Source organism: Capsicum annuum, chromosome 10 (genome assembly GCF_002878395.1).
Source record: "Capsicum annuum cultivar UCD-10X-F1 chromosome 10, UCD10Xv1.1, whole genome shotgun sequence".
Lineage (NCBI taxonomy): Eukaryota > Viridiplantae > Streptophyta > Magnoliopsida > Solanales > Solanaceae > Capsicum > Capsicum annuum.
In genome coordinates this window covers 43,213,187-43,235,060 of record NC_061120.1, presented here as the reverse complement: position 1 = coordinate 43,235,060, position 21,874 = coordinate 43,213,187, and the positions used below count along the sequence as shown (strand labels likewise).

The 21,874-nt window shown below is 34.5% G+C and overlaps 1 protein-coding gene across 7 annotated transcripts in view; it reads left to right on the top strand.

Annotated features, from left to right (window-relative positions):
- The window catches only part of LOC107845407 (nucleolar GTP-binding protein 1), a 35,538-nt gene extending 18,963 nt beyond the window's left edge, over positions 1-16,575 (top strand). For 3 of the 7 annotated variants that reach the window (XR_001666837.2, XR_001666836.2, XR_001666834.2), the window contains 2 exons: positions 15,894-16,050; positions 16,141-16,575. Coding sequence is in view for 3 of the 7 variants with exons in the window: in XM_016689707.2 (XP_016545193.2) it covers positions 15,894-15,986 (93 nt within the window). In the remaining 4 variants the exon portion in view is untranslated. Of the gene's footprint in view, positions 1-15,893 lie in introns of all 7 variants that reach the window. The other 4 variants (XM_016689707.2, XM_047397893.1, XM_016689708.2 and 1 more) reach the window with 2 other exon arrangements.
- Positions 16,576-21,874: the final 5,299 nt, after the last annotated feature.

The following is a 21,874-nucleotide window of genomic DNA, read 5'->3' as shown; positions in this document are numbered from 1 at the left end:
CACAATATTTTAGAGTACGTTTTCACTTTATTCTGGAATACTTGTTTGGCCATAAATATTCCGAAATATGTTTTACAATATTTGGATTTTTTGAAAAACACCTCAAGAGGTGTTTTCACTAATTTTGGATTCACTTTTTGCACTTTTTAATTTTTAATTTTCAAAAAAAATCTAAATTTTTTATTTTCATAAAATAACCCAATTTCATAAAACTTTAAAAAAATTTAAAATTTTTTTCACTTTTTATATTTTTTAACTTAAAAAATACTCCATTTCGAAAATACTATGGCCAAATACAACTCCAACTCTATTTCAAACTTCAAAATACCAAATAATGTGAATATGTTTTTGGTTTCATGGCCAACGGGTCTGTTAGGATCTTTGGGGAAGGCTCGATTTATAAAGCGATACATAAATTCAGCTCATTAAAGGGAGGCTAAAACCTTAGAGTTCAATGGAAAGAGAGAACTCCAATATCTTCATCTCGTTTAAGGGAGGTTGAAACCTTAGAGTTTATGATCTATCTTTTTTTGTGATTTTTCTTTGGATTTGACTCTTCTTTTTTGTTGCAATTTTTGTAATAAAGACACTAAAACCAAGACTTAGAATTGTAGGAACAACCCTAAACAAGTCTCTGATACCAAATGATAACCTAAAGGCTATCTAGAAACCGAAAATGGACGAACAACACAAGACTAAACGATGGAATCAACACAAAAAGAAAGGAGAAGAAGAAGAATTGCATAAAAGTAAAGATAGATAATGAGACCCTTACTATCACCAATGATTAGCACAGGAATGTGTCTCAAACATTCAAACACACCTCACCAATGGTAGTTCAAACCTCACTCTTAGGTGAACCAAAGGAATTCACACTCCCTCAATCACACCTTTCTTGTCAAATGTTCAACACAAATGAAGAACCCTTCAATTGCATTCAACACTCAAGTTTTGGATTTCTCTAAGCTAAAGGACTAAGAACTATCAACTAAAGAGTAATCTTTCAATATTCATCCAAGCTAATGAAAATACCCACTAAAGTGTCTATTTATACTATTACATAACAAATGTCAAAAATGCCCTTAATGAATAAGGGAAAGTTGGCGCCTCTTGGATGTCACTTTGGGATGTAAAATGTCTTCAATACCCTTCACTCTTGAGTGTAGTGGTTTCCTTCTCCTACTTTAACTTGACAAAGCTTTAAAGAGGCTCCAAACACTTGTCGATTCCGAAGTTTGAACCTTTGATGATGACTTGTACTCTTTTGTGCTCTTCATGCTGTATCACGAACCCAACATGTCCTATTTTAGGGTGGACAGACCCATGTGAAATGATTATTGAAAAAAGGAATATTTAGGGATAGAACTGTTCACATGTTCCCGATGCTCCTTTCAAAATAGCCTTAGTATCGAGCTATGAGATGCTGGGATGTAAAATTGTGTACTAGCTGGGAGAAAGAATGATTGTGGGGTTGTGACGATCACACTCTGCATAGAGCTTTTTACATGTACTTGAGTGTCATGAGAATCAGTTCAATGTAGTTTGAAACAAGAAAATAGGATAAATTTTGAGGTGGTTCTCAAAATTTGCCCTAGTGTATGATTTATGCTGACATTGTTTTCTTTGAAAGGAACTTTAAAAAAATGTCTTGCTATTAAAAAAAATGCATGACGTCTCCAATTGTATGTGGGACTTGAGAATGATTGACGTCTTCGATTGTCTACGAAGGCTGATGTTGATTGTCGTCCTCAATTGTCTACGAAGACTAAAGCCCTCAACTATTAAGGTGACTGAACCCTAATAACCTCTTGACTGATGGGTCTATTGAAATGTAAAAGGCTCTTGATTGGCAGAGCAAATGTAATAGCCTCTCAAATGTGGGTTTGTTGAAATGTAAAAGGCTCTTGTTTGGCAGAGCAAATGTAATAGCCTCTCAACTGTTGGGGCTATAAAAATGTAAAAATACTAAAAGATGGGCGCTTGACTGAAAAATAAAATGTCAGTATTTAAAGGTATGTGCTTGAAAGGAAAAGTCAACTACCTTTATTTAAAAACTGGGCGCCTTGAATGAAAAGTAAAAATGCATGTATGTGAAAGTGAACATCTAGAATGAAAGGTAAAAAAATCTCCTTTATGTGAAAGTGGCGTCTTGAAAAAAGAAAGAATTCTTTTTTATATTTTCTTGGTAAAAAGTGCTGAAAGATGAAGAAGACACGATCATGTCTTGATTTCAGTTGGTACCAATAATTAGTGGTGTGCATAAGAATTTCCTTATCTCCTTTCCAGCTAACCGAGATTGACTTCAGGGTAACTCCTATAGTTTCAACAAGAAGACATGATCATGTCTTGATTTCAGTTGGTAACAATAATTGTGGTGTGCATAAGAATTCCCTCATCTCCTTTCCAGCTAACTGAGATTGAGTTCAAGGTAACTCCTATAGTTTGAAGTGATACCTCAGGCATACCTAAGTATCAACAAAATTTGTTTGTCTTGCTTCAAACAAAGATTTTAAACTATACCTATCCTCATGCTTCAAGTGTCCTTTCCTTGAATGAAAGTCCCATTCATACATACAACAACAACAACAACAAACCCAGTGTATTCCCACATAGTGAGGTCTAGGGAGGGTAAGATGTACGCAGTCCATACCACTACCTCCGGAGAAGTCGCAAGGCTGTTTCCGATAGACCCCCGGCTTAAGATAAGATAAGTCATCAAAAACGTACACAAAGCATGGAACAATATGGCATGACATAAATACGCCACCTATAAGGAGTAGTAAACAAAGAATAGTAACCAATCGTAATGCAGCATAACAAGAATACTACACCGGCCAAGTAAAGCCCTATCCTACCTACTGAAAAAATCATTAGCCTTCTATCCTAATACGCATTCTCCAGATCTTCCTATCTAGGGTCATGTCCTCAGTAAGCTGTAACTGCTCCATGTCCCGCCTAATCACCTCTCTCCAGTATTTCTTCGGTCTTCCCCTGCCCCGCCTGAAACCATCCAAAGCAAGCCTCTCACACCTACGAACTGGAGCATCCGTGTCCCTCCTCATCACATGTCCGAACCATCTCAAACGGACCTCCCGCATTTTGTCCTCCACCAAAGCCATACTAACCTTATCCCGAATAGTCTCATTCCGAACCCTATCCCCCTAGTAAGCCCACACATCCAGCGCAACATCCGCATTTCCACCACCTTCACTTTTTGAATGTGAGAGTTCTTGACAGGCTAACGCTCCGCTCCATACAACATGGCCGGACGGACTGCCACCCTATAAAATTGCCTTTAAGCTTGGGCGGCACCTTCTTATCACACAACACTCTCGAGGCGAGCTTCCACTTCATCCATCCCACCCCGATCCAGTGAGAGACATCCTCGTCAATCTCACCATTCTCCTGAATCATGGCCCTAGGTACTTGAAACTATTCCTCTTACACACCACCTGAGAATCCAACCTTACTACCACCTCGTCCACCTCCCTCGAGACATTAAACTTACATTCCAAATATTCGGTCTTGCTCCTACTTAACCTGAACCCTTTAGATTCAAGGGTCTGTCTCCACACCTTTAATTTATCATTCACACCCCCCGAGTCTCGTCAATCAAAACCACATCGTCTGCAAAAAGCGTACACGAGGGCACCTCGCCTTGGATACGCCGCGTCAACACATTCATAACCAAAGCAAACAAAAACGGGCTAAGAGTAGATCCCAGATGCAACCCTGTCAATGATACGAGAATAATCACGGATGTGGACTTAGGAGAATGCGTGTTGGACCCGAGCCTTGGCATGTGCAATTAAAGTGTAAATGAGGCCCAAAATGCACCCAAATCAGCCCATAAATTACACTAGATGGGTGCCCATTCTTGAAGGGCCTTTTTGGTCATTTTAACTTCTATTTGTTTTGTAATATATAAGGAACATATTAGGGATTATTCACTCAGTTTTTGGATGATATTTGTAAGTCTTGTAAGACTTGAAACACCATAGTTAGGGCTTGGAAAAGCCACCAACCGGAACTAGGACAAGATCTAGTGTGGAATCGCTAGTGATTGTAAATTGCTTGGAAACATTGATGCTTGGGAGGTGGAATCCGATCTTGTATCTTTGTAAGAGATAGGTTTATTGTTGTGTGTAGTGTTAAGGATCCAAGATTGTCCACTCTTGGGTTCTTAAGATTATACCTTCATGTGGTCTATCTATCTATCCTTTTACCTTCTTGTAATCTTGTTTATTGTTTGTGTTGTAATCTTGTGTTCTTGTTGTTATTGTTAAATCCGAATCTTGTGTCTTCTTGTTTATCATCTTGAGTTCATCTTGTTGTTGTTATTGTTGCTGTTTTGGTGTTAAATCACACCATTATATCTTGCATTCTTGTTGTTGGTAGTGAATCCGAGAGTGGTCTCCAAAAAGGTCCTCGGATCCTTAAGATTTGCGGACTGTTTTGGAGTTGTTTCGTGTTTCTCTGATTATTCTTATATCATTTGGTATCAGAGCATGGCTTGATCTTGTTCCTACAAGATCAAATCTTGGGCTAGCTCACTTGAAAAATAAATTAAAAAAAAAAGTTGAAATCTGAAAATTCCAGAAAACGGGTGAAATCTGTCCATTTTTTTTTGTTCTTGGCCGAAAGTTGTTCGTGTGAAGTGTCTTGGCCGAGATTTTTTTGTTGTGTGTCTAGATCTAGTAGTGTTCTTGTTTGTTTTGTTGTTTCTAGTGTTAGTTTTCTTATCCACTAACACTTTGAGTCTAGATCTAAACTTAAGCTTGAACTTGTTCAAAGTTGTTGTTGTGAACATAAACTTGGCCCATTGTTGTTGTTCTTGTTGTTATGGATTTGAAGTTAGCCGTGTGGATGTTGTTGTAATTTTGTAGGATGTTATTGTTGTTCTTGAAGCTCGTCACAACCTTCATATCTTGTTAAAACCGAAAATAGCACACTAAAGACTTGGCCGATAGAATTGTTGTTGGAGGTTTGTAGTTGACCTTGTTGTTATGGAATTGTTGTTGTTCTTGGGAGATTGTTGTTGGTTGTTCTTGTTGTGGTGGTTGTGTTTTTGAAGTTCTTCACCATATTCATCACCTTGTTAATGTTAAAGTTATCTTAGATCTTCAAAAGGTGAAATACAAGGTATAGAACTTGTTAAGTCTTGAAAGACCCCTAACCACCAAAAGACTTTACATCACATCTCTACCACTTTTCCATAAAACAAGGGTCCATGTTTTAAGGGTTGTACAAGTCTAGTCAAAGACTTTTGAGTCTTGAATTTTGAATTGAAAAGAAGCTCCAAAGACTAGTTTGTATTTCCCTCCATTGAACAAGTTCCACCAAAGGTCCAAATTGAAAATTGACCAAGACTTGAAATTTTGAAATTAACAACTTGATAAAACTGAACTAATAGTGGCTGCCACGTCACGTTTTACTGTTCACACGACAAAATTTTTAAGCTCAATTTTTGATCTTCTAGTTTCAATTTGTTTTTTCTTCGTTTTGTTTGTTGATTTCAATACTAATTTACAAGCTAGTGATCATTTACTAGATTGTAAATTAGTTTTGAACCTGTTCTTCGTGTCAACTTTCCTTTGTGTCTTAATTATTTTGAGTCATTGTAATACGTCCTTGTGTTTTTCTTACTCTTTGAAGTCCTTGTCAACGTTGGATTCACCTCTCAACACCAGTCGGAGTACAAGCAAGCTTGCAACACTTGTGAGATTGAGTGTGAGGGATCCGAGAGTCGAGAAATAAAAAGAGAGAGTGGGATGTTTTTGTACAACTAATGTGTTTTCTATTTTTGTAGGTAACTCCTTTGCCATAATGGACACCATTTTGTCCCACCTTGATGCTATTGCCCAAGAAATAGCTAAGGCGAATGTGGGTCTTCACAAATTGAGCTCGGATATGTCTACTATACTTGAGAGGTTGGATCGAGTGGAGAGTCGAAGAAACTCTCATGTTTCTACTCCTGAAGCTTTACCTCAAACGATCAACCCTCCAAGACCACCACTAAATGACATAGACATAAGCCAAGCCAACAAATGTCCTCAAGCCCGAGACCTAAATGAGTCACTTCCCCCGCAATTCGATCAAGCCCAACAAAAGGGACTTGGAAGACAATTTCCTCCCATCCAAGCTCCACAACCGAAGCTCCCCCTTACCAAATCATTTCTCTCAACCGAAACTCCACTTCACCAAAACCGATATATCCATATAGAGGAGTATGGTAGAAAGAAACATGAAGGATATGGAGACTACTACAATATTTGTATGATGGTAGGAGACTTGTTTCGGATGAGATTGAAGACAAGACTCAAGATGGAGGGGAAACCAAGGTTCAAAATGAAGATTTTGGCTGAGACTTGTTGTTATTAAGCCCTCGGATTCTTCATGATTTTGTGGACTATTTTTGACTTGTTTTGTGACTGTTTGCGGATTGTTTTGAGTAGGTTTTCTTTAAAGTGATCAATTGAACGAGGTGAAGCCGTGAATTTGTGGACAAATTCCTCTCAAGATGGAGAGGATGATACGGGAATAATCACGGATATGGACTTAGGAGAATGCGTGTTGGACCCGAGCCTTGGCATGTGCAATTGAAGTGTAAAAGAGGCCCAAAATGAACCCAAATCAGCCCATAAATTGCACTAGATGGGTACCCATTCTTAAAGGGCCTTTTTGGTCATTTTAACTTCTATTTGTTTTGTAATATATAAGGAACATATTAGGGATTATTCACTCAGTTTTTGGATGATATTTGTAAGTCTTGTAAGACTTGAAACACCATAGTTAGGGCTTGGAAAAGCCACCAACCGAAACTAGGACAAGATCTAGTGTAAAATCGCTAGTGATTGTAAAATGCTTGGAAACATTGATGCTTGGGAGGTGGAATCCGATCTTGTGTCTTTGTAAGAGATAGGTTTATTGTTGTGTGTAGTGTTAAGGGTCCAAGATTGTCCATTCTTGGGTTCTTAAGATTATACCTTCATATGGTCTATCTATCTATCCTTTTATCTTCTTGTAATCTTGTTTATTGTTTGTGTTGTAATCTTGTGTTCTCGTTGTTATTGTTAAATCCGAATCTTGTGTCTTCTTGTTTATCATCTTGAGTTCATCTTGTTGTTGTTGTTGTTGTTGTTGCTGTTTTGGTGTTAAATCACACCATTATATCTTGTATTCTTGTTGTTGGTAGTGAATCCGAGAGTGGTCTCCAAAAAGGTCCTCGGATCCTTAAGATTTTCGAACTGTTTTGGAGTTGTTTCGTGTTTCTCTGATTATTCTTATATCAGTCAAGATCGGGAAATGTTCTGAATCGCCTCCCGCAGTCCTCACCTGGGTCTTAGCTCTATCATACATGTCCTTGATCGCTCTGGTATACGTCACCGGGACCCCACTCACCTCCAAGCATCTCCAAAGGACTTCCCTAGGGACTTTATCATATGCCTTCTCCAAGTCGATAAACACCATGTGCAGGTCCTTCTTTCTTTCCCTGTATTGTTTCACTAGTCTCTGCACTGGGTGAATTGCCTCCGTCGTCGAGCGCCCAGGCATAAATCCAAACTAGTTTTCCGAAATAGATACAATCCTTCTCAACCTCCACTCTACCATTCTCTCCCAAATCTTCATCGTGTGGCTCAATAACTTAATACCCCTATAGTTGTTGCAACTCATACATATTTGATTAATGTTCTTTTTGAATTTGGAGACATTTAGAGAAATATACTCATACTCAGGAAAAAAATTCAATGTACGCAATTGTGATACCATAGGCTTGACCTTATGTAAGTATCCACTAATGTGAGAACATTTGGGATAAGATTTTGTTGGAATTGTTATCGGCTTGTAATGTAGGTTTGGGATGGGTAGGATAATATTTGGGATGAAAGTGACTAATTTCTCAATGAGAATTACATTGTATTTGTGCTTTCGACGTTTGTTGCGCTTTGACGCGTGATATTCTTCGTTCTGCTTCGTTGCTCCTTGTTTTGTATTTGCTTAGACTTCTTTTGAATCTTGTGCTGTAGTTTCCCCTTGTTTTTTAAGAAAATATATTTTTTTCTTTTTTTTTTTGGGGGTGGGGTAGGGGTGGGGGTTTGCTCCTTCGGAAGTCATTTTTTTTCTAATTTTTGTTCGTTTGTGACAATATATCCTTTGCATTTTGTGTCGTTGATCTTGAATCTTCTTCTGTAATTTGCACGTATTTAGTATGCTCAAGGAGGTAGGGCCAAAAGAGGAATAGTGCATGTAAACACTCAAAAAGGTATAGGCTCAAAAACGGTTGTCCAAAGAAACATTTTAGGCTCAAAAGGGGGATGCTAGGAATTAATGTCCATTTAGTGGGCTGTGAAAGACACAATCGGGTTAAAAAGACGTATGATCCTTTCCCAAATCAAGTGTAACTCAGAATTTTGCCTCAACAGACATTTAGGCCAAGTTCTAGATCAATAATGCAATGCAATGAATGAAGCTAAAGCTTACCACACATTGCACATGAAACGATGAGGTTGACTTCATTTTTGTCTTAGATGTATGCAAGATAAAAGGTACTAAAAGAATTTTTGGTTCACTATGAAGTCTGTCCTTTTCATCATACCAATTTGTTCTTTCTTATGCACTCCTAACTATATTGGTACCAACAAAGTCAATTTTTTTTTTGTTTTGAAAAGAATGGGACTGAACCCAAATGAGGGTTGCCTACGTATCTTGTGGAAACAAGAATCAGGTCTGCGTAGTTCAGGCCAATTTTGTGAATTTGCATAGGGCATGTATGATTGTCAAGAAATGGTGGTCATCGTTGAAAATGATGTGAAATACGACCAGGAAGGAACTACTTGAGTCCGATCTAATGATCGAGAGGATGGGTGTGTCAAGCATGAGGAAAGCTTTAACACTACTTCAGTATGTTGACAAAATTGAAAAGGCCAGACATTGAAGAAGTTATGACATTATTTTGCCGCAGTTAGCAGGATTGTTATGATTGAGAGAATGTTGAACCTTTTCTTTTAAAAGTGAGGATCGATACGCCATAAATTTAATTATTTTCGATGTTCAAAAAAAGAAGCTAGGTATTCTCGAATCAAAATTGGGTGAGGATCTGGAGGCAGGCCGGCTAAGAACAAATGTCATTGAGATTTGGATCCGATGAGCTATTGATTTGTGCTCTTAAAGACTTTTGGAGAGCGTCTTTGAATTGTTCCAGAAAATTGCCCCAGTTTGACTAACGGAAAAATTATTCTGAAATAGTGAAGAGACCAAACTTTAATACAGGGTTGCCTACGTATCTTGTTAGGACAAGAATAAGGTCAAAACATAGTTCAAACTTACATGCAGTTAGTGGCAATGTTGCTAAGGTGTACTTTTTAACTGATACGCCTGCAAAACAAAGGTTAGATTACACCTTCCCACTAAAGTATAATCAATTTAGAACAAATAGTTAATATATAGGCATAATCATTCTTCAAATATATACAGAAACTATGATAATGTGTCACTTGGGTCGTGAACCCTTCGGACGTTTGGATAAAGTTGATTAATGATACATGTACCTAAAAAGATGTTGGTTTAGCTCTATCCTATGTTGACTAAAGGTGAACAGACAATGACTTGAATTTCCTATATGAGAAGATATGTGGTCCCATGGAAGTAAAACTCCCTTCACCTTACGTATGTGCCGACTCTCTAAAGTAAGGTGTTTTGAAAGACTTTTGGGAAAGTACGATGTACAATCCACGTGTATAATTTGTGTGTGAGTGTCATTTTTAAAAAATAAAGGAAATATGAACGGAATGTCAGTTTATATAAAGCAATAACAAATTAACAATTATATACAATAATAATAAATAAACGAATTATATCATATCAGTACGATAAACACATAAAATAGTTAAGGTAAAATACATAAATAAATTAAATTTTTTTAATTATTTAATTGAGTCTGTAATGGCTAGAACCATGAGTCCCACACAGAGCCGTCAAATTGTCATGTCCTATTTTTACTTAGGTTAAAACAAGCATGACTTATGGACTCTAAAAGAATTAATTTTTATACGGAATCGCCACCTAATTTTTAAGGAAAATAAGGAAACCGATTTAGTTATTAACATGTATGATTTGTGTTTTAATCTACGAAATCAGTTTAGATTCAAGGTAAGGATTCAAATTATTTCGAATGAAAGGGGTCAGACATCCTTTAGAATCCATAAATATGGTTTCCAGCCAGACTTAGGTTTATTAAAAGAGGAAAAGAAAAAAATAATATTTATAAATACAAATATAAAATGTGTATTAAAATAATATAATACGTGTATTGTCGTAAAAAAATATATATAAAAGTATGTGAAGATATATAAACAAAAGTATATAAGAATATGTATGAAAAGAAAAAGAAAAGATTAAAAAGGAAAAATAATTTTAAAGAAAAAAATTATGTAATATTTTTTAGTGTAAAAAGTTTAAATTATTTGATTAAATATTTGAATCAATTTAAGATAAATATTAACGGCTTAAATTTGCATAAACGCATGATAAATATTGTATAAGTAAAATATTTTCCCCCACGCCCCAAAAATAAAGTTTTCTCTATGATTATTATTTATACAATTGTAAGAATATAAAAATACAAAAAAAATATTTAAACTCTCCTTTTGAGTATTATTTCTGACATGTATTTTTTAAAACCTATACAACACTTTTAGTAAAAATGTTAGTAACAAATAGATAATTATCAAAATAAATTGAAAATTATGTGCGCATATAAAAATATAATTTTTCGTTAAAGAGCGATTTCGAATTAAATTTTAGATACGCTGCGGCTATGAAGTGGTTGCTCAATTTATCGGTCGTCCTAAATTGTCTTGTCAAGATACGATTCGTAAAACTTTTTCTATTGTCGTGATATTATAAAAATTTCATCATTGACCGAATTTATTTATTTTATTATGTATTATATACGTAATATCCGTCTTTTTATTTGTGGAGGCCTAAAAAATCGACGAAAAATTTCTTCATCAGCCAACTGTGTTCATTATCAGTTAAATAAAATTTTAAAGGACCAAACCGTCGTCTAGGGCATTTTAAAATAGTAGCAAGTCAGTCATAGAGTAGGCAATGAATTAAAATCAATGGAGTAAGATTCTTTTCTGCAAAGAGTAATATAATATTAACAAAAATATTGTAAAAAATAGCCAAAACAGTCACAAAATATAGCAGCAGCAACGGAGATGATTACTAGTAGTCACAAGTTAAAAACAATGCACAAAACATACAAAAGTTTTCCAAAAAAATGGTGCTTGTCCGGAAGGGTTCAAACACAACAATTAATGGCCGACAAAAACAATGGATGATTTCAGTTCCCACAGTAAATGAACATTCAATGAAAATAAGGTTGTCGGAGTGAGATATTTCTGAAAAGATCTGCGATAAATGAGGGAAAGGGAGGCGTTGCTTTCACTGCGAACATCGAAAATATAACAACCGGCCAGATCTGTAAAAAACATGGAAAAATAAAGTGCAAAAAATGGGGTGAAGGATGACAACGTAATAGAAGCAGCCAAAAGTTTCGTCGGCCAACATCTTCCGGCGAAGCAACGACGGAGAAGAGGGAAAGAGGAAAGAGGGCGGCAGGATAGCGGTGTTCGGTCAAAGCTTGGTCGGTCACCACCTCCAGCAAGAGGTGACTGGAAAGGAAGGGGGAAAGAGAGGAGGGGCGACGCAGTGGTGGCGGCTTGTGGTGGTGTGTTGGAGCTGACCTGATCTCCAGCAGTCGTGAGAGAGGATGAGAGAATCTGATTTTGGGTGTGTGTTTTACGTGAGTGTGTGTTTGCGGTAGTGTGTGTTTAATAAGATTGAAATGACTGTGCAAAATTGAACCTATACCTTTCTTTGAGATTGAAACTTCCAATTAATATGTGTGAAACAATTAGTGCCCCTTCATTTACTTATTATAAAAAAGAGCTCCTTTCTTTGCCTAAAAAATAAAAAAATAACCCTTCTTGTCCCCTTAAAGCATAATTTAGGGGGTATTTGGATTGACTTTTAATAAGGAGCTTATAAGCCAAAAGCCATAAGTTAGTACTATCCTACTTTTGGCTTTTGGCTTATTTTGACACTTTTTGACTTAAAAATAAGTGCTTAAAAGAACTTTTTTACTTTGCCGAATACCATCAAAACTAAAAAAGTGCTTAAAAGCTAAAAACATCTAAAAATAAGCCAATCCAAATGCCCACTTAAACAATGAGTTATTATCCCATAGATTTTTTGTTCTTTTAATCAATGTGGAAAGAATTTTTATCCAAAGAATCCCCAATTCGTCACCTCAAGTGTCATCTTTTTAAACGTGATGAGACTTTGACTTGATTCATTTTTTGCTCTGTGTATTAAAATAATTGAGTCGACTTACGTTTGCGGACCGTACTAAATAATGTACAAAAATATAAATGTCTATATATAATTACAGAAAAATGTAAACATTAATTATAATTATCTTTGAAAAAATATATTATGCTATCAACAATTAAAATTATAGTGCAGTAAAGAATTGTAGTGTTATGTCTTATGCGCATGCAAATAACTGTGGCAAAAATATTAAAATGATACTAAATGGATAAAATTTTTAAAAATTAAGAAATTAAGGATAGTTATCAATAAATTATGCAAAGTTAAAATATGATAATAGATTAGTAAAAATCCTAATTTGTTAAAAATTATAAAAAATGTGTAAAAGATTATATTTTGTGTCCTTTAACGGCCAGGAAGCATGAAAGCGTTAATTTTTGGCTTGGAGAGCCAAAATTGAATGTCAACATGGGGTAATCTGTAAGGCAAAAGAAGAGGAAATCTATCCCAGCTTTTATGCGATAGACTGTGTGGTTAGAGGGAAATGTTAGACGTTTTGAAGAAAATAGTTCTATAAATAGGAATAGTCAAAATGTATTTTGTCTTTGTATTTTTGGTGTAAGAAAAATTATGTAAATGCTGAAACTACTTAGATTTCATAGGTTCCTTGTGAAGAGATATAATTAGTTCTTGCAAGTACCTTATGCTCACACTTGTAATAGTTTACTTGACACTATTTTTGTTAAGATTAAAGAAAAGAAGGATCTTAAGGCTACAAGCCGTAATAGTAGAACAATGCAGCTTTAAGTTGCTACAAAATCTGCAGATGAAGGAGGAGAAAGCTGAATTTTGGAGTTCTATTTCACTTTCTATAATTACACATGCCTTTTTGTGTATATATAGTGAGGATCACAAACCTCTTAATAAGCAAAATATCTCAACATCTGAACTGTGCTTTGTTCCAGCAATAGGACTAGAGAAAGTATCACTCATTTGCGGATTAGGAGTTGCAAGTCAAGTTCTCCTGTGTTGGTTCTTTACAACAATATGTCGATCTCAATCATAGTAACTAGACTCGTCCACCATAAGATCTGTACTGATAAGCACCTTCTTCGTATTAACATCATACACTTTATAGCCTTTTGCAACTGTGCTATTACCCAACAAAATACAGAGTTCTGTCTTGCTGTCCAATTTGCCTCTTTTAGCATCTGGAACATGTGCATAGCACACAGAACCAAATACTTTCAAGTGTCTTGCAGATGGCTTTATTCCCTTTCATGTTTCAAATTGTGTCATGTCTTGGACTGCTTTAGTTGGTAATCTATTAAGCAGATAGATTGTGGTATTGATTGCCTCGACCCAAAAGTATTTAGATATCTTTTTCTCTGTCAACATGCATTTCACCATCTCCATCACTGTACTGTTCTTCCTTTCAAAAACCTTGTTCTATTTTGGAGTGTAGCTATCAGTAAATTGCTGCTGCTGAGTACTCAAATCTTTATAATAGTTGCTGAATTGATGCGAAGTATATTCAGTTCCGTTATCAGACCTGATGTACTTCACTTGGTAACCACTCTCATTTTCAACTATAGCCTTGAAATCTTTGAAAACAGAAAACACCTGTGCTTTGCTAATTCGAAAGTAGATTTCACGTTATTCGAGTGAGATCATCCACAAAAAGAATAAAGTATTGGTTTCCACTCAAAGAAGCCGTCCTCATTGGTCCACATATATTTTTATGAACCAACTCTAGCTTTTTCTTTGCCCTCCAAAGACTTTCCTTTAGGAGGATCGTTTATGCAATTTACCAAATTGACACGACTCACAAACATCTAGGCACATATATCTGATTTGGAAAGTTATCACCAAGTATTCTAGTTCACAATCTCCGTTAATTTGGAAGAGTATTCTTTTACACTATCCGAGTTTTATATCTTCAAGAGCTCAAACTCCCTCTTCAAAGTTAAGAGCCTAATAGACTTCTCTATGTTGCTACCTTTAAACTCCTTCCGTCAACTATCTCAGGCCTCTTTCGCTGTTTCACAAGCCATAATTTTCATAAACGTCACTTCCGTAAGACTTGAATGTATGCAAGTGAGAGCTCTCAGAGATCCAGTCACTAACTCATACTTTTTGATTTCATTGAGAGTTACATCGTCTCTCAACAACTTCCCACAAGTTGAGAGCCTTCAAATAAGTATTCATCCTGATAACCCAAATATGATAATTCTTTCCCGTAAAATTGGAGGACCCGCCGTTGGCTGATTTTCTTGTGCCATGTCTTCCGACATCTAATTCATGAAAAAATAGAAATTGATGAGCTAATATACAAGATTTGGTTCAGATCCTTTAAGAAATAAGTTCTGATACCATGTTAAAATGAAATGAAAGAAGGATCTTAAGGCTACAACTTATAATAGTGGAACAACACAACTGTAAATTGCTACAAAAAATCTACAGATAAGAAGAACAAAGCTGAATTTTGGAGTTCTATTTCGCTTTCTAGATAGATCATTACACATGTTTAGGGGTCTACATATGTCGGGTTGGTTTTTTTTTTTTTTTATAAAATAATAAAAACAAACCAATCATGTTGGTTTATTAAATCTATAAACCAAATCAAACCAACATAAAATCAATTATTTTGATTTAGGTTTTAGTCTATTCTTTCGGTTTTACTCGATTTTTTTTTATAATCTGTAGTTTTTATGATTATATTGTGATTGTAGGCGAGATCAAAAATGTTTTCACTCATGTGCTAGTGGGAAACTACAATTATGGAAAACAAGGAGTCGAGTAGTATTTGGAAACTAAAAAGTAGGATGAAGAATGATCGAAGAGTGAAAAGTTTTAGATTTTAAGTTTATATTGGGTTTTGAATCATTTAGTTATCAATTAATGGACAAATATTATAACATAAAGGCCAAAATCTGAAAATATATCTGCATCTACTTTCTAAATATTGAAAATTAATAAAACTAATTTAAAAAGTATTTAGAAAGTAGATTATAGTTAATATTTTTTTATGTGTAGAAAGTTAAAATTATATATATATTTTGTCGGTTTGGTTTGGGTTCGATTTGATTTGTTTTTGGTTAATACCAAATCAAATCAAGAGTGGTCAATTTTTTTGCTAATGCCAAACCAACCAAACCAAACCTCTAATCGTTTTTTTTCTCTGTTTGGTTTGGTTTGTTGGTTCGATTTGACTTGGCGGTTTGGTGTGTACACCCTATACATGCCCTTTTGTTGTATATATAGTGAGGATCAGAAACCAAATAATGAGCAAAATATCTCACACAAAACTAAATATATATGTGGCTCACTAACCACACTCATTCTATCTAAACCAAAAGACTTGTCTACTACAAAAATATCTATTGTCTAGGAGTTTCTAGAGAAATCTTAATTTCCTCAGAGTTGTTTCTTTTCTGAATGTTGATATCTTTTAGCACTTAGCAACAGGATCTGATCATTCCGACAATTTGCTAGTCTTTTTCTACTTGAACACAAATAAATAGTATGTTCTGACATCTTCGGTTGCATTTTTGTAGTTGAAGAAAAGAGTTTATGAGCTGCTTGTATCTCAATCAGAAAGGATCAGAAAACAAAAGAGCAAGGAAGAAGGTCTGGAAGTTTCAATCTAGTTGGTTTTATGAATTCCTAACAGATCTCTGGCCTGCTGGAATTTGGCTGCAAAATTTTGGCTTGGTAAATTAGCTGAATCAAATCATATTCTATCATGTATGTACAATTCTATATTGGTGATCGATCTGTGGTGACACTAACACACATTTCCAGGTCCAGGAATATGACATGTTTCTTAGCATATTCTCAGGCAGTTGGACAACGATGTCCTCTTTTGCGTCGCTTCAAATCTCATCTATAAATAACTGGGTCATTTGCCAAATGGTGCTGGCAGAGTTGCCATATCTGTCATTCCATTCTTTAAACTTTTAGTTATAGCAACCTGACAAATTTCTAGTCCGTGGTTTATGGATAAGATACTGAGATGCATTGGGATGTTTAAAAGGTCAAATTTCCGAAGCTCTAATATTTAACAATCTTACATTTACGAGTAGATAGAGTATGCAATTGGCATCAAAGAGTAAATGCTCTGTAAAATTGAAGTTTATGTACATTACTCTTCTTGTTGGTTCATTACCTTTTAAACAATTACACAAAATTTCAGAACTAAGAATCATAATACATATCAAGTCCTTCTCAATGCCTCAATGTGCCACTATTGTTGCCCCAAGTCTCGCATTCCATATTCAAAATTTTTCATCCCGAAATTAGAGCCGTCAATATGGCCAGGCCCGTAGGGCTGGCTCAACCCGACTTGTAATTTGATGGAGTTGGGTTCAATTTTTGCAGCTCATTTAAGAATAGGGCTTTTTAGCTGGGCTCGTATAAGCTTGTGGCCCATGGGGCTTGAGCAATGTAGGTTGGGCTAGCCCGTGGGTCGGTCCGTAAGTCAAATACATGCAACTATTTAGATTGCTTATTAGTATTTTTATTTGGTTCAAAGGATATCATGTCAAAAGTTATTGAATTTTGCTAGTAGGAGTATTTTTTGGAATGTTGGTGACTTGATTAACAAGTATTTAACACTGTAATATTATCTGGTAATATTTATGTTTATTAATATTCTAAAATTAAATTATAAAATATTATTTCTTAAAAAGTGGGCTGGCCTGTGAGACCCGTAACCCACAGAGTAATGGTGTGAACTTTGTATTTTTTTGGCCCATATTTTTATGGGCTAGCCTGACCTGCTCCGTCAAACTCAAAGCCCATGTGAGTTAGTCCGAATGAGTTGGGACGGTCCGTATTGACAGCTCTACCTAAAATTATAGGTTACCTTCCCATAGATATGTTTTTAGTAATTTCACTCAAAATTCACGCCTACATCACCCCAATAATTTGATTTTACCATCAACCAGAAATACTCCTTTCATTAGCGTCATTAACAGAGCACACCATTAACAGAGAAGACCATTAGATACACCCATTAAAAGATATTTCTACACTTTATCTTCTATGCGTCCCCATCTCTTCCGCAAAAACCATTCCAAAATAGATTCATCCTAATACAACACCAAAACACAAGTAACTTTTATTTTTTTCATCTTTGTTCTTTTTCAAAATAAAGTAAACTGTTATAAAAAATAGAAAGGAAAATTAAATGAATATGTGAAAAAAATTGACAAAATAGGTTTAAGATAGTAAGAAACAAAGAGTTTACATAGGGGAAGGTGGAGTTTGGTTGATCATTTAATGGAGAAAATAAAATGGGCATTTTAATGGCGTTGTAGGTCAAAGTTGATGGTTGTTTTTCAATATTTTAATGGAGGATGAAAAGAGGAAGTTTTTTCATATGGAAATGGAGAAATTTCAAAACGGACAAAGTAGGTATTTACCTTGTCCATTATATAGCTAACGATGTTAGTCATATGATAAAGTTTAAGATTAAATTGTGATTTTATCTTACAAGGTAATTAGAGTCACTTACCTTATCTTTTGATTGAAAAAATATAGGGTAAAATTATCATTTTAGTCACTTACCTTATCCTTTGATTAAAAATGTGAGAAATAAATTCCCCTAGGAAGGAGTTTCTGCAAGATGGGATGTACTGCTAACAAGAGAAGGAATAAATTCCTTTTTGCTTGTTGATTGTAAGTCAAGTATGGACTCTCACCTTATAAGGTAGGATCTCATGTTCACTCTTGTAAGGTAGGATTCCACATTTATTTTGTAACAATTTTAAAATTCACGGTGCTATATAAAGAGTGTGAGCGTAGGTTTTTTTTATTTGCATCAATTCAAAAAAAAAATTGTCAAAATTCATTACTCAAAAATTTGTTGAACCTTATCATTTCTTATTTTAAGATGAATGATAAGAGTAAATTTACATTGAAGTGTTGAAGTTTTGTATGATGGAAATTCGGTGCGTAATATTCGGTGTCCTATAGTGGTTCAATCACATCTGCTATAGTGTCATGTCTTGTAAGGTTATTGTCGTTTCACCTTTCTTAGATGAAAGGTATGTGTTTCCGGCCGCTGCCTTTCAACCAGTGCCATAATAAGAAAATAATCATAGAAAATGTATCCAATATCTATAACGCCCCTAAAATCACAAATATTAAAATAATTAAGAAGACGAAGATAGAACGAATGATTTCTGACATGTTTTCAAAAATCATTATCATCACACACTATCAGACATGCCTTTTCTTTCTTTAATTTGCCTCTCCAAATAGCCTCAGACTGATGCTTACTTCGCGTGGCATATACGTCATACTGTGATGATCCTGGGTGGACAGACTATTGATATTCCATATCTATACAAAAAAAAATTAAAACTAATTTTGATATGTATTTCATGAACATTTATGTCAAGTAATTATTTGATGAATTGACCAATTTACACATGCATGCAACTAAAGGGAGTCCGGAATATAAAGGAAAAGTTTCTTACACATGCATGACCAAATTTAATATCTTTGTTGTGCAAACAACAAATTCAAAAGGAATTAAATAGACAATAATGACTCAACGTAGGTTTAGGCTTAACAAGTTGGTATGATAACGACAAAATTTGGCAAAGTAGTTAGCTAAAAAGATGATTAATAACATTAATACTACATACTTGTTTGTTAGGTATTGGAATAATTATATAAAAAGGTGATTAAAATATACCTTAAAGTGCAAAATTTTTGATGAAATAGACTTTGAACAAGAATAAGAATAAACACCCAAATAATGTGAATGAAGAGAGTGAAATGGGTGAACAAACAAATAATGCAAATAAGACATGAATGAAATAGGTGACTTATAAAAGAAAATTAATAAGGTAAGAGACACATTTTACCTTCTAAGGTAAACCAGTCTATCAACCTTGCACTACAGTTGAAATAAATTCTTCACTAAATACTCCCTTCTTTCATAAATACTTATTTACTTTTGACTTGACATATGCCTTAAGAAACAATAAGTAAATGGGTGATTTTACTGTATCACCTTTGAATATAATAAATTTTATTTCTTTGAAAAATGCAAAGAGTGATATATTATATTTAATATCAAGAGTAAAATAGGTAAAAATAGATAAATTATTCATTGATTTCATAAACTGGACAGGTATTGTTGGATATCTCAACTTAGAAAAGTGGATAAATAAAGATAGACGGATGGAGTACGTTGGTGTCATTAAATTCCTAACCCCTACCAAAGTTAAGGTAATTGACTCCATTTACCTTGTAAGGTAAAATTATGATTTTACCTTGTACTTTACCATGTGACTGACGTCGTTAATTATATAATAGACAAGATAAACACCAGTGTTTATCTTGTCTGTTTTGAAAAATTTTCATTTCTATATGCCCCATTACAATTTTGAATGGAAAAAATTTATCCTTTAGGCTCTAGACTCATTAATTTAGTGTGTTTAAAGGTGGTGTGGTGATGAACGGGAAGTAGCGGTCAGACAAAAGTGATATTTTTGATGACTCGAGTTCATCAGAGATGGAGTTCCTCACGAAAAGACGGTAAAGAATAGAGTAGTTGTTAGTGTATATGACCGCCTTTCAATGAAGATACCTAATGAATTATTTGTGTTAGAAACAAATGCCAAGTATAGATATGCCAGACATGTAAAAAACATATGTATCAATTTTATTTTGATAATAATATGTTCAGAAAATAATTTTCAACATCTTTCAGGTACATTGTATCAGAAAAATATGAAATATAGGAATATATCAACAACATAAATATTTCTGTTCCATTAAATATGTTGAACATCATGTATGTGTCTGTGAAAATATCTCTTTAGATATAAAATTTTATAAATGAAGAAAAATTAGTTGATACATATTATTGATACATATAACTGATCAACAATGCTAAGATCAAATTAATTATTACAACTCGGACACAATAACATTATATTGCAAACAACTTAAATATATCAACGACAAAAAATATATTGAAAAATTATATGAAGTCAAAATATTCATAATATAGAATTTTTATAACTTTAGCATAGTGTTATATATATACACACAAAAAAAAAATGTAGCTGAAATATTTTCAACATAGTTTCTGGTACCTTTTTATATATTGCAAAAATAGGTATCAAAAACATGTAATAAAAAAAAAAGACATTTCAAGACATATGTATCGAACATAAATAATAGTTAAGTCTAAAATTCATTCAAATAGAAATCTAGAACTTTTTAAACACATTTTTGATAACTTTTTCAAATATATCAAAATATATTCGCGACACATTTTAAATACTTTTCATCATACATCTTAAATACATGTAAACTTTTGATATATTAAATAAAAAAAGTTATGAAATAAGTCAATATCTTTTCAGTTGCATAATGAAGCACCCCAAACTTTGGCCCTTGTAAATTTCTTGAGTGTTGAACTTTCTGTTCATCATACGACTTACACCACAAGTCGTATGGTGTGGTGATGGCTAGGGACCCTAGTTGTATGTTGGTCAGTGTGTTGTTGACCAAATTCTATCCTAGCTATGAGAGACTCAATACGAGTCGTATGATAATGTGACGAGAAGGTAGGCTCCAATCGTAAGTTGTCCAGTGTCTAGCTCTTGATGTTCTGCTTTGGATACGACTTGATGGTACTAGTTATATGGACTAGTGATGAGTTGGTCAAGGAAGTCATATGTTGGAAAGAATATGGTGTTCAACTTTCTATTCTGGTGATGACTTGAAGGTACGACTCGTATGTTGTGGTGACGAGTTGGAGGGTCAACTCATACCTGCCTGCGAGTTTTCTACAACTTTTAAGCTGAGGGTATTTTGGACATTTCCAACACCAATTCCTTAAGACCCCACGTCTTATAACACTTCTTGGGCTTCATTCTACACTTTAGAAGATTAAACATTCTCTAAACTCTCCCAAAAACTTCTCAAGAAAGATTGTGCTAGTGTTTCTTTAAGGGGGTCATCTAGAAGATTAAGGATCAAAATCTCTTCGTGAATTTTCATAACTCATGCATGTGACTCTTCCTTCATTGTCAGTTCACAAAAAAATATGTTTTAAACATTGTTCATAAAACAATAATGGTGGTTTTGAAAATTATGGTTGAGGGTTTGAATGCATAATGTTGAGTATTGTTTTCTCATGACTTAAATTGTGATTATATATATTTTGATAATAGTTTTGCACATGTGGGTGTTTGGGAATTATGTTTTAAATTAAGAGGTCATAGTTAACCCTAACTTGATGGTTTTTGACTTGAATAATGGTTTGATAATGGTATGCCCTCAACCCGTTTGTGAAATTTCCTATCAGAATAATCTTGTCATATTTTGAGTTGTGTTTTGAACTAAGGCATTGGCCTAATAATGTAAGTGGTTGATAAATGGTTTTATGAAAACCTTGTTGGCCATAAATTGGTTTGAATTGCTAAATGGGTTCGAGTCCCTAAAAGGTTGAATTAAATTAATGTGTTCGTTTAGACAATGAGTTTGAGCCCCAAGTTGATTAATAATG